The 13,041-nt window shown below is 45.4% G+C and overlaps 1 protein-coding gene across 1 annotated transcript; it reads left to right on the top strand.

Moving 5' to 3' along the window:
* Positions 1 to 9,353: 9,353 nt before the first annotated feature.
* NPFFR2 (neuropeptide FF receptor 2) lies at positions 9,354 to 12,810 on the top strand. Its single transcript, XM_044428474.1, has 3 exons — positions 9,354 to 9,687; positions 11,104 to 11,203; positions 11,967 to 12,810. The coding sequence occupies exons 1-3, from the start codon at positions 9,354 to 9,356 to the stop codon at positions 12,808 to 12,810; spliced, it is 1,278 nt and encodes a 425-aa protein (XP_044284409.1).
* The last annotated feature ends 231 nt before the right edge of the window (positions 12,811 to 13,041 follow it).

Raw genomic sequence — 13,041 nt, 5'->3', positions numbered from 1 at the left:
GGAAAAAAACTTCTTTTTCGCCGCCTTCACCGCTACAGCATAGGCCCGATAGTGGGCTCTCAAGTGTGTTTGGTCAGATTCATCTCGTGATTTCCTCCACCTACGCTCTAGCCGTCTCCCAACTCGCTTCATCGCTCGCAATTCAGGTGTATACCAAGGGGAAGAGCAGACTCTGCCCGGTGGGAGAGGACGCTTGGGAGCGATCGTGTCCACAGCCCTGGTCATCTCTCCGTTCCACAGTTCCACCAGAGCCTCGACAGGAGCACCAGTCTTCATTAGGTACCTGCATTAGAGACAAGATGTACCTACCCACCATTGCTGAACCAAAGTTTATCAGAGGGCATTTGTCTCAGGAATGCCATGAGAGTTTTCTTCTTACTCCTTAGAAATGAAAGACTGCTCTGCAGAATTTCTCCAGATTTTCTTCACTATTTCGGTGGGTTTTGTCTCCTGTCCCTTCAGCAACTGAGAATGATGCTTGATACGGGATCTCATGGAAAATGCAACTGTGTTGGTTTTGCTGGTTGTAGTGGCCATGCAGAACAACACAGGACCCAAAAAAGGGAAACTTGTAGGAAAATAAATAAAAGCCGTTGCAAGTGGCAAACCTTCTGTGTGGGACGGGATGGGGAAGTTCTCCTCTCAGTGGAGAAACTCTGAAATCATCCCTCCAATTCCTCTACCAATATATTGGTGGAGCATTTCAAGGGGTCACTTGTGCACAGCTCAAATATTCAAAGGGCACAAGATGGCAAAACAACCTGGAGGCAAGTCTAGAGGGCAGTGAATGCATTTGGTGGGAGGTTCCCCTTTGTTCAAATAGCCATGGAGGCACAAGGGGGGGGGGTGGTTCATCTTGTGCGGCATCTGCTTAGGCAACCGTCCCCCTCTTCTTAATCTTCTCCTCACAACAGCAACCCTGCGAGGTAGGCTGGGCTGAGAGTCTGTGCCTGGCCCGAAGTCACCCAGTTGGCTCCATGTCTGAGCGGGGACTAGAATCCAGATCGCCTGAGTCCCAGTCCTGTGCTCTTAACCTCTACACCTCACTGGCCCTCCAGTTTAAAAGTTTAAAGGGTGTCAGACAATTTCTCCTGATTTGGACGAAAAAGGCAACCAACCTTGCATTTCTCTGAGCTAATTCTTCCTCTCTGCCACAAAAAAGGAATGCTGGATGTTGTTCCAATTATCGATGGCAGCAGCCCTTTCGGTTTCTACTTTTTAAAACACCTCCACCACCAACGGCCTTTTCGCTGCCCCATGTGCTATATGTCACTTCCAGTTTCTGCTTCAGAGGAATGCTGAAAATTGGGTGAACCGTTTCTTGCCCTTTTAGCAATTTACCTGTCATGAAAGAGAAATGACTAAGATGCAAAGGAGTCCTGTTACCTTCTATTAGCCTTGCCAATTTGGGGAAGTCGGTGAAATAACATTTAAGCATAAATAAATAAAACCTTGCCAATTGCTACAGGAACGCTCTCTTCTTTCCCATTCTGCAGCCCCCTTTCTCTCCAAACTCAGCTGTGGGAAGCATTTTGAACAGTTATAATGTAATCTCAGATAATTACAGTTTTCTGATATATCTGTAACCTGAGAAAGAAATGCTACCTTGGGTAACAAAGAATGCAACTCCCATGGTTTTGCTTGAACCAATTACCTAAGCATGCAAGCTATACAGAAAAAACTATCCAGAGGGCTCTGGCTATGGGTAGTGTAGAGATGTCCCTACAACGCCCAGCAGTGGTTGCAGAATACTTGGAGGTGTAGGGCTTTTCCTTGTCCCAAATGCATAGTGTGTGCCTGAAACCTCAAGAGGAACTCCCTGCTCCAGGCACTGGCCTTCCATTGTTGCTGCGTGATTTGCACCCTCCTGCTGCTTTTACTTCATCTTCTTCATTGTCCTCTTCTTTGTCGTCATCGTCTTTGTCTTCTTCTCCTCCTCCTTCTTCCTCTCCTCCTCCTCTTCCTCTTCTTGTTTTCAATGGTAGAGAGAGGACCCAGCTCTCAAATCTCTTTGGACAGATCCATCTGATTCTGAGGAGGAAGCAGAGTGGCAGAGGTGGGCAGATGATGGACAGCTTCAAGTTTACCCAGTGAAGAGTCTCAGACAGGGCAGGAGAAACAGCCCATTTCAGAAAAGCAGGGAGACATTTCAGACCTGGAATGCAGGGGATGCAGGGGTTTCCTTGACCCATTCGAGATAAAGCAGGTGAAGCAAGTGGGCCAGTTACAAAGCTGCAGAAGCAACCTGAAGGTAGAACCAGAATTTCTCCTGAGAGGGAGGGAAGGAGGGGAAGTTTCAGTTTGGATGCACTCTTTACATGGGCAGATGCTTCTCCCACTTCTCAAATAGAACACTATATTGATTCAGTCCATTCTGTAACCTGCTCGATTTAATAAAAAGACTGTGTTTCTGAAGTTTCCTCTGAATCTGCTGGAGGGGAAAAGAAGGATGGAGGCACCTGTTCACAAGAGCTACGAGTGGAAAGCCCTCTTGAAAGCTGCCTTCAAGGGACATGAAGGGGAGGTATAAATATTTTGATGATAATAATAATATATTATTCTGGTTTAATTGCACAGAAATGGGGGACTGACATGAAACACCCCCAAACCCTGCACTGGAAAGCCCCTGATGTTTGTTGTTATTGATAGATGCGAAGTAGGTTCCGACCAATTGCGACCCCATGGACAACATTCCCCCAGGCCTTCCAGTCCTCCACCATCCCCCGGAATCCACTTAAGCTCAAGCCAACTGCTTCAGTGACTCCATCCAGCCACCTCATCCTCTGCTGTCCCCTCCTTCTTTTGCCCTCAACTGTTCCCAGCATTAGGCTCTTCTCCAGGGAGTTCTTCCTTCTCATTCGGTGGCCAAAGTATTTGAGTTTCATCTTCAGGATCTGGCCTTCTAAAGAGCAGTCAGGGTTGATCTCCTCTAGGACTGACCGGTTTGATCGCCTTGTGGTCCAAGGGACTCTCAGGAGTCTCCGCCAGCAACACAATTCAAAGGCCTAAATACTTTGACGCTCAACCTTCCTTATGATCCAACTTTCACAGCCATGCATTGCAACTGGGAAAACCATAGCTTTGACTATACGCACTTTTGTTGGCAGGGTGATGTTTGTTTGTTGTAAGCCACCCTGAGGCTTTGGCGAATGGGGCGGCATAAAAATGTTTTAATAAATAAATAGTAAAATAAAATGTCTCTGCTTTTTAGTATGCTGTCTAGATTTGCCATCGCTTTCCTCCCCAAGAGCAAGCGTCTTTTAATTTCTTGGCTGCAGTCCCCGTCTGCAGTGATCTTGGAGCCCAGGAAAATAAAATCTTTCGCTTCCTCCATTTCTTCCCCATCTATTTGCCAGGAAGTGAGAGGACTGGTTGCCATGATCTTAGTTTTCTTAATGTTGAGTTTCAAGCCAACTTTTGTGCTCTCCTCTTTCATCTGCACTGATGTTGTTTAGGAATGGACAAATCTGGCCATTTCTGTTCCTTTCTGTTTCTCTGTTTTTGAATTTCAGTTTGTCTCATACTTGGATAACACTTCCAATCTTCACTTAGGGTATTTTTAAGCATCCATGCACCAAATGTATACTTCAGTGTGCATTTTTTGCCCTTTACGCCCAGTGCGGACAGTTTGTTAGCGATTTGCCTCATATTTTTATAGTTTTGCAAGTAAATGTGTCAACGGCATGCATAGATTTAATTGCAAACTATGTATCTATTTTTGTATGTACCAACAGCTATGTATTTTTGCCTCAACTTTTGACAGGAGAATATTGCAAAATCTGGTGAAGTGTGCATTTCAGAGGATAACCGAGCTCCAGTTTGTGTGTTTATCTGAAAATGCAAACCCAAACAAATAATTTCTCCTAGTGTTTCATATATGAAAGGGAAGTGCAACTTCAGTGAAGCTTGAATTGTAGAAGTAATCAAATGTAGCAAGCACAACTCTTTGGCTTGGATGAATACTGTAGCCCCTGTCTGTACGGATACAGAATAACTTCTTTTTATTTGTGAAACTTTGAATGGATTTGCAGCTTTGCCAAGGAAAAGACTTAGCCACTTCCTGGAAAATGGGTTCTGTTATGGTCCTACTTAAGAGAGACTGATTGCAAGCAGATATACTTTAAATCTTTCAGTGCAACCCACTGGCATGCAGGTGCACGCTCTGAAGACAATAACAGCTTTCAAAATGGGAGAGCTGATTGAAATCATTGAGTGAAATTGATCTTTGTTCTGTTTAAATTAAATTTCCTTGATTTAAATGTGTTTGCCTTGTGGCTTCTTGCTAGCTGCGGCTGGATGGAAAAGCACTGCTTGGCTTTGACAGGAAACTCTGAACTCGGCTTGTCAAATTATTTTTAAATTAGTAATCTTAAAACCTAAATGCTCTCACCTTCCGCCTCCTGCCCATTTCTGTCTCTGCAGCTAATTATGAACTTCAGCAGATACCCTTATCAAATGCACACATTGTGAGATGAAATCCCACACCCACCAGCCCATCACCAGCCTCTAGGCGTTTACCAATTATCTCAATTTCTTTTAGGGTAGCAACTCATATGTCGGCTCAATCTCATTATTTTTCTTATTTTAATGAATAAAACATCTTTCTGAGGGAGACAGCAACTGAAACAAGAAAGGGCCTAGGGGAAAAAAAAGGAAGCAAATGCATCGTTCCAAGATGGGAGACGTTTGGCTAACAATCGTGCAAGTGAGCAGAATCTTGGGACTGTTGCAGGTCACAGGTAGAGTATGAGTCAACCATGTGATGCGGCTGCGAAAAGGGCAAGTGCTATTCTGGGCTGCATTAAGAGAAGCGTCATTTCCGAATCGGGGACTGGAAACAGCCCTCTGGGGAGATGCAAGGAACGGAGCGTGTTCAGCCTCCAGAAGAGAAGACTGAGGGGAGGTAGGACAGCGCACTGCAGGCCCTTGAAGGCTGCACCCAGAGGAGGACCAGGGTCTCTTCTCAGTCATCCCAGAGTGCAGGACACGAAATAATGGGCTCAGGTTTTATTTATTTATTTAAAACATTTCTATGCCGCCCCCCATCGCAACAAAGCCTTGGGGCGGCTCACAAAAAATACCAAAAAAAAAAAAAAAACATAAACAGTAACAATATAACCATTTAAAAGAAGAAAAAAAATTTAAACCCCCCGGTGCATTCTCGGCTAATTTAAAATCCTAATAAATCCAATAAATTTGCAATTAAAATAAGTTTTAAATGAAAAGGTCTTTGCCTGGCGCCGAAAAACAAATAACGACAGCGCCAGGCGGACCACTCTGGGGAGCGCATTCCATAGATGGGGCGCCACCGCAGGGAAAGGAAGCCGCGTTCCAGCTAGATAGCAGGGCAATTTTCCTACTGTCAGAGCAGTAGCACAATGGGACCCTTGACCGAGGGAGGTCATGGGCTCTCTCGCCCTGGAGACAACAGGTGAACAGCCACCTGGTATGCATACTTTCACTTGTCCTGCACGGAGCAGGGGGTCGGACCTGATGACCTCTGCCGCCTTCCAGCTCTATTCTCTGATTCTATGGTAAACACACCTTTGGCTTTTCACAGGACTCAGGCTTCCTGCAGACCGAAGTCCCCAGCCTTGCCCTTACCCCGGGAGTGCAGAACTCCTCTCAGCCCATGGGGTGAATTCGGTTTTGGAGGTGCTTATGGAAACCATGTTTCAAAGGGGGCAAAAGCTGAAAGGGCAGAGCCCAAATATTACATTGCCTAGATATATTAGCTCTGGGCTCTTACTGTTAGCACCTGAGCCCCAAGGAGGGGCACTTCTCCCCGTTCCAATGGGGAAAATGCAAACAGCCAGGAAACTGCCAAGCCATTGGCAGTCAGGGGACAAGGAAGTGGGTATTCCAGGAACCTGGGAGGGGGCATCAGATGGGACCCACAGGCCTGAGATGTTGCCTGAAACCACTACCTTATTTCTCTGCTCACCGGGAACAGGATTGTGCTGTTCAACTGCATTCAGACAACACAAGGACACCTGCTCCTCATAAGCATGGATCGAGTGTGGGTTGGCATTGAATTGTGGGTTGCTGAAGCAGGGGCTATCTCGTTGCCTGGCCCCAGTTGAGGTAGCAAACCAAGGTAAACAGCTCCCTGGTTGTTCCCTTCATGGCTGATTGTTCCCAGTTAGCAAGTTGTGGCTTGTCAGAGCGGTTGGGTTCTGACAGCACAATGAATGACATTTCACCTACCAACCACCCTCCAACGACAACCTACACTCTATTCATGCTCAGCCCTTGAGTGTGCGTTACGGGTTGTCTTAGCCCAGGCAGTGCCTTCTGATCTAAATGACCGAGTTCTTACTTCCACACCGTAATTTAGCCCTTTCCATCCTGTTTTGTTCTATGCCTGTGCTTTCATTAGCACCGCGGGAGGATGAAAATGCTTGTTCTTTCTTGCTCTTCTCACACAAAGGTCCGGAACTGAATTAAGATGGTAAGGAAGAAAATACAAAGGAAGAACAGCTCTGAGATCAAGATGATTCTTCAGTCTCTCTGGGCAAAGATGGCTCATACTGTATTCAGATCACACAGTGGAGATATTTTATAAGCCAAGCAGAGCCCCAAAAATAAAACAAAATGTTTCTTCTTTATTTCTGAAAGTATGGAGCAGTAAGTCAGTGTGCATCCGCGCACAGAAATAACCACATGGGAATTTATACAAAACCGTATACAGCGTTCATTATTGTTCTTATTTTTAATGGATACATGCTGTTTTTTTCTGTTGATTTTTAAGTGGCTACCCTAGGAAGAAGTGAGGCCTTTTTTCCAAATCTTTTGAAATTTATTTTCAGGAAGTACAATAAAAAAGAAGAAAAAATATAGAAAAGAAGGTGCCAAGGGCCATTTCACAAATTTTAGCATGCAATAATAACATTTAAACACATTTATAATTAAGTGAAAATCTCTGTCAGCCAGTGTTCCATCCAAGCCATTCAATTCTCAATCAGAAATTTCTCTAGTCTATGAAATTAGGTATAAATTATAGCATTGCTTTGATTTTGAATGGTAATCACAGACATTCATAAAAACTGTATTTTCTTTAACAGTTATATAATTGCTCATAATAAGCCTTCCATCTTTGAGTGAATTCTTTAACTGGCCTTCTGTTGATATAATTAGTTAGCTTTGCCATTGTTGTGTGCTTGGCAAGCTTGTTTTTCTAATCTTCAACAGCTGGACAATCTTCAGCTTTCCACTTTGAAGCAATTATTATTCTTGCCACTGTTGTTACATAAATAGTACTGATTTAATCTTTGGAATAGTCTCTGGCACAATGCTCAATAACATATTCTTGGCATTCATTGGAAAGTCAATTTAAAGTCTTTTCTGCATCTGTCTGCTTCTAAAATCTTTTATCACATGTCCACCACATATGGTTTAAATGTTCAGTCTCTCTCTTCACATTTCCAACATGTTTCATTATAGTTCTTATCCATTTTCTGTGTATGTTTTGGAGTAATATACCACTGTAAGTACATCTTATACCAATTTTCTCTTAATGCTTGGCATGCAGTGAATTCTTTTATCCTTCATCCATAAGACTTCCCATTGGTAAGGCAGTATTTTTTCTTCAATATTCTGCATCCAACACATCATACATATTTTAACTTGTTGAGTCTCAGTATCATATTTAAGCAATTGTTTATAAATACATGGTCTTTTTGATGTTTAATTATAATTTTGAAAGAAATGAGGTCTTGATGTCCACTCCTTCAGCCTGGGCTCAGACCAAAGGGCATCTCAGTGACCTTACTAATTCCTCACTATAAAATCAGTTTTATAAATTTAAGAAATGCTGTCCATATTTGGTCACCTTTCTTCCCCTTCACCATCCTTCTTTCCTTTTGTCATGTCTATTGGTTTGTAAAGTGGAGGGCAGATGCTGTCTTTTTTTTAAACACTGTAATTCTTAGAAAATGTTAGATGCTTTACGAATGACACATTATGGGCATAAAGTATTGCCCTCACTCTGATCTGACTCTGTGATGTCCTTGTATAGTCCAACCCAACTGGCTAGGTGGCATTATGATGCCAGCCAATTCTCTAGCTGGTCCTTGATAACCTGAAACATGCCACTATCAGAAAGAGGGACCCTCTTAAAAATGTGGTGAAGCTCCATGAAGGACAGTGAAAAGGGATGCAACAGTGTGGAAAATGGCAGGGTGTGGTTTTTTGGGGTGGGGGATGAGAGAGAGAGAGAGAGCGAGAGAGAGAGAGAGAAAGAGATGCAAAGTCTCAACTCTCAGGGGCTGAACTGTCTTGCCAAAATGGTCACCTTCTTGTGTGCATTTGAGAATCTTGCCAGAATGTGCACACACAACACTAGAGTGGCAATGGATTGAGAAGAGGCTTGCCCAACTTCAAAGGGGCCATCCTGGAGGAAGGGGGCCCAGAGGTACTCAAAAGGAAGCTTGGGCATTCCTGCTAGGGTGGGTTCAATGGACTGCTCTGTGCACGGTCTGAGACTCATTCTCTGTTGGTTGTGCTTACTGGAGAATGAAGGGCTTTTGCCCGAAAATGGCCTGTTGTCTTGGAAGTGTGAGGGTGGGGGACAAGCTGGCTTGCAATGTCAATGTAGACAAGTGAGAAGACCACCCCTGCAACCCTGTGGTGCCCTCAGGAGCTGCACACCACCCCATGGCAGTGTCTGATTGGGTCAGACCACTGACACACAAAGGTAGTGTTTAAAATGTCACCCCGCGTGGCTCCATACTGAAGTGGCTTCTGGTGACCACTGTGGTTCTTCCCTTAGGCATGGTGGTGATGGCAGCAACGTCGGGCACAGAAGTTCCTGGTGTGTCCTGTCCAGTGGCACCTAGTGTGCTTGGCAGTGGTTCTCCAGGCCTGGGGGTGTCCTCCGCTACCTGGACCTTTGGACTAGAAATGGGACAAGCGCTGGCACCTTCAGCATGTCACACATGCCACTGAACCCTGGTCCAAGCAACTCATGCCTGTTGGTAAGTGTGGGAAGGACTCCCAGAGACACCATCCCTGGTCCTGAAGGTGTTTTTAAGGTGTGTGTGCAAGGAATGTGGGATGGAAAGTGGCCAAGCTTGCTGAACATGGCCAGCTTTCCAGACAGGTGGGGGCCCCTCCTTCCTTAACAGGCAAATGATAAAGCTATGAATGACCAAAGCCCACCCTGTTGTGATAGGTTTATCATAAGATGCACACTGAATAACAAAAACGAAAGGCATCCAAAAACTGGCCAAGGTAAAAATTTTAGATCGCCCAAAGGACATGAGCCAGCTTTGAACAGAACTGCCCCCGCTTTGCCTGATCATGACCTTTCCATCCTTGAACCTGTTTTCTTTCTCCTGAAGGCACCTCTGAACATGGATGTGAAAACTCTGGAGCTCAGTTCTTCAGTCTATGCACCACCTGCGAGAAATTGCAGTGGTGGAGATACCAGCACCTGTGATACGGTGACCAACGTTTTCTATGTGGACTTCTACCTCCACCAGCCTCTGGTAGCCGCAGTCTTCATCATATCCTATCTTTTCATTTTCCTCCCGTGCATGATCGGCAATGGAGTGGTGTGCTTTATCATCCTGCGCAACAAGCACATGCGCACCGTCACCAATCTCTTCATCCTGAATCTTGCCGTCAGCGATCTGCTGGTGGGGATATTTTGCATGCCCACCACCTTGCTGGATAGCATCATATCTGGTAAGTCCTGTCAGGGTTTGTGATGCCTGGAGACTAACTTTGCAGGGTGGCCTGCAGGTTCAAGCGAGACTCAGGCAAAGGGCTGCGCTGTTTTGAATTGCTGCATCTATAGGAGGGACAAGTTCAGTTCAGTTCACAAAGCACTCGAAACAGCCTCTTCACAATCTCACGTGTGAATGTGAATGGGACTGTATTTTCTCCGAAAAAGTTTGTGAATCCCCGTAGTTGTGTTCATGTTTATATAATGTGTTACTTGAAAGGTGCACAATTTTCTCAAGATGTGCAACTTTTAAATCACCCGTGCTTTTACCTATGGATAATATTTATGCAAATTTGGGATTTTGCTGCACAATTTTCTTGTTTGTACAAAATGAAATGTAATTGCAAACATGAGTCAAATCAAGGAGAGGCATAGAAATGTTTTAATAAATAAATAATAAATAAATCAGTGAGCTGATGTTTGGAGAATCTTTGGCAAACTTCAGTATCTCTCATCCCTAGTCTTTATAGGGTAAATACTTTGTTCATATGGAATTAGAATGAGACTGAAAACGAGTCCCGCTGAAGTCAAGTGTCTTGCACCAGTCACAATTTAATTGATGTCCTATTCCATGAGATCCAACTTCAACTTTCTTAGATCCAGCCCTGGCTTCTCCTCAAAGAACAGAAGTAAATACTCTCAATCTTTAAAAATAAATTGCAAAGAAATCATGACATTGCATCTCGGCCTTGCTTTGGGTTGTTGCAATTCAGTGGGTGGCAACCCATGTCTCTCTAGATGTGGTTGGATTGCAGCTCCCACCAACCCTCACCATGGACTATGCAGGAAACAGATGATGGGAGTTTCAATACCAGAAAGCTGAACTTGGGTCTCATTGAAGGACATCAATTAAATCCTGACTGATGCAACCCATTGACTTCAGAACCTGTTCATGCAACTCCCATCAAGCGGGACATGTAAGGCCTACCTGCATGTGATGGGAGGAGCCACTGATGTTGAATGTAGCACTCGCCTTCTTGATGCATAATGCCAGTGGGGAGAGAGTCTAATCGTTACATCAAAAGGGGTGCCCAAGTGAGGGGAGAAGAACACCTTTGATTTTTGAAATGCTAAGAACAAAAATCATCATTGATCCATCAGGGCAGCCCCACTGATCCACTCCTTGAAGCGCAGAGGGAAGTATTCCCACATTTTAAAGTAAATTCCAAAGACACCCCTCACTTGAGCACCTCCTTTTCATGTAGTGATCAAACCCTTCCCCGACCCCGGGCTCTTTGCATCAGGAAGACCAGCCCAGCACTCAACAGAGGTGGCTCCTCCCATCACACCTAGGCGGGCCTTCCGTGTCCTTCCGTGCTGATGCAAAGTGAACATCGTTTTGATCTCTTCATCTAATGGGATGGTTTCTGTTCCAGGATGGCCCTTTGGCAATATTGTCTGCAAGATGAATGGGATGGTCCAGGGAATATCGGTCTCGGCTTCTGTCTTCACTTTGGTGGCCATTGCAGTGGACAGGTAGGACTCTGTTGGAAGCCTGGCAGTCAAGGCGAAAATGCCAGTTGGATTGTTCTTCTCACCCAACATTGGCAAAAATTCATGGTCCACAATAGGGGTGTGTGGAGAGTTTGGTCTGGGCGTGGGAATCCATTGGCCCCCCTGAACTGGCATGCTGCCTAGCCTGCCCCGTGTATGCACTGTGCTCCTCAGGACTCAAGCTCCGTGCAAGCAGGATCCTGCTTCCATGCCAGACACTGCAGCCAGTGTGGAAGGAGGTCACCAGCTGCACAGCCTTCATCCCAGCCCCAGCCAGCAATAGCACTGTGTGCAACAACGGGAAGAAGTCACACACAAAAAGCAACGTAACAGCCCAGCAATGGGGTGATACGAACACTTGTGGTTCCATAAAGGGGCACCCTGCAAGGAAAATTGTTTCTTGTGAAGGTGGGATTAGGCATCCCTCCTCTGACTAACAGAAGCCCTACTCAGACCTTTGTCCACTCAAGTTCTGGACTTGTGCTCATTTGTAGGACGACAAAATTACATTAAAAGATGTACATCTGGAAAAAGTCCATGAAACAACACACTCAAATCTACTTTGACCAAAACACACGTCTTCTATAGACATGTGGAGTTCAAGGTGGAATTTGGAGAACCTGGATGAGCTTGAGTTTTCCTAATTCCTGCTTCCCTGCACCATACTGGTTCCCATGCTTCCCTTCCTTTCTTGCTGTTCTGAAATCTGAGATGCAAACAATCGTGTCTTCTCTCTCCCTCCCAGGTTCCGCTCCATTGTTTATCCATTTAAGCAGAAGCTCACTCTGTGGACAGCCGTGGTGATCATAATCGTCATCTGGGTTCTGGCGGTTGCCATCATGTGTCCGTCGGCAGTGATGCTGAAGGTGGAAGAAGAAGAGAATTATAGAGTGGTGCTTGGATACGGCAACAAAACCAGCCCTGTCTACTGGTGCCGGGAGGCCTGGCCCAACCAGGACATGCGGAAGATCTACACCACGGTCCTCTTTGCCAACATCTACCTGGCTCCTCTTTCTCTCATTGTCATCATGTATGCTCGGATAGGGATCACTCTTTTCAACATCGCCACACCTGCCTGTGGGAAGCAAGGCCAAGAACGCCACTCTGTCTACAAGAAGAAGCTGAAGGTCATCAAGATGCTGATCATTGTGGCACTGCTCTTCATCCTCTCGTGGCTGCCTTTGTGGACCTTGGCCATGCTCTCGGACTATGCTGAGCTGAGCGAAAGACAGCTGTACATCATCAATATCTACGTCTACCCTTTTGCTCATTGGTTAGCCTTCTTCAACAGCAGCGTCAACCCCATCATTTATGGCTTCTTCAATGAAAACTTCCGCCGAGGTTTCCAGGCAGCCTTCCGGCTTCAGCTTTGCTTGGGGGATGTCATGCTGCGGGAAACGTATTCCCAACGGGGAAAAAGCAATGCTGTTCTACCAGCAGCTCCCCCCCAGCAGCCAGGCCATCGTCTGACATCAGCTGTGGCAGGGAGGTCAGCTCAGAAGGGAAACTGGGCAGACAAAACACAAGTTTTGGTGATGGAGACTCTGGATAAAACCTCTAACAATGGCATGAAACTAGACTTGGTGTAAGCTACCTCAGTGGTTCAGTTTGGAGACCTTGTTGAACACGCATGACTTTCAAGCCATTTCTGGCAAAAACAAGAGCAGCTTCTTTAGGACTTCGCTGCTTGTGCAAAGCATACTTTTGCTATCACATTTGATTGTTAGGGGAAGTGTGAGGCACTCTTTCTGTGCCCGTATGAATCAGGAATGATTCTATCCACTTCTAAAGGTAATATTTGGATGGTGTCACTGTGACAG

The sequence above is a fragment of the Varanus komodoensis genome, unplaced genomic scaffold (assembly GCF_004798865.1).
Source record: "Varanus komodoensis strain SLA01 unplaced genomic scaffold, ASM479886v1 scaffold2, whole genome shotgun sequence".
Lineage (NCBI taxonomy): Eukaryota > Metazoa > Chordata > Lepidosauria > Squamata > Varanidae > Varanus > Varanus komodoensis.
This window is presented reverse-complemented; position numbering and strand designations above follow the sequence as displayed.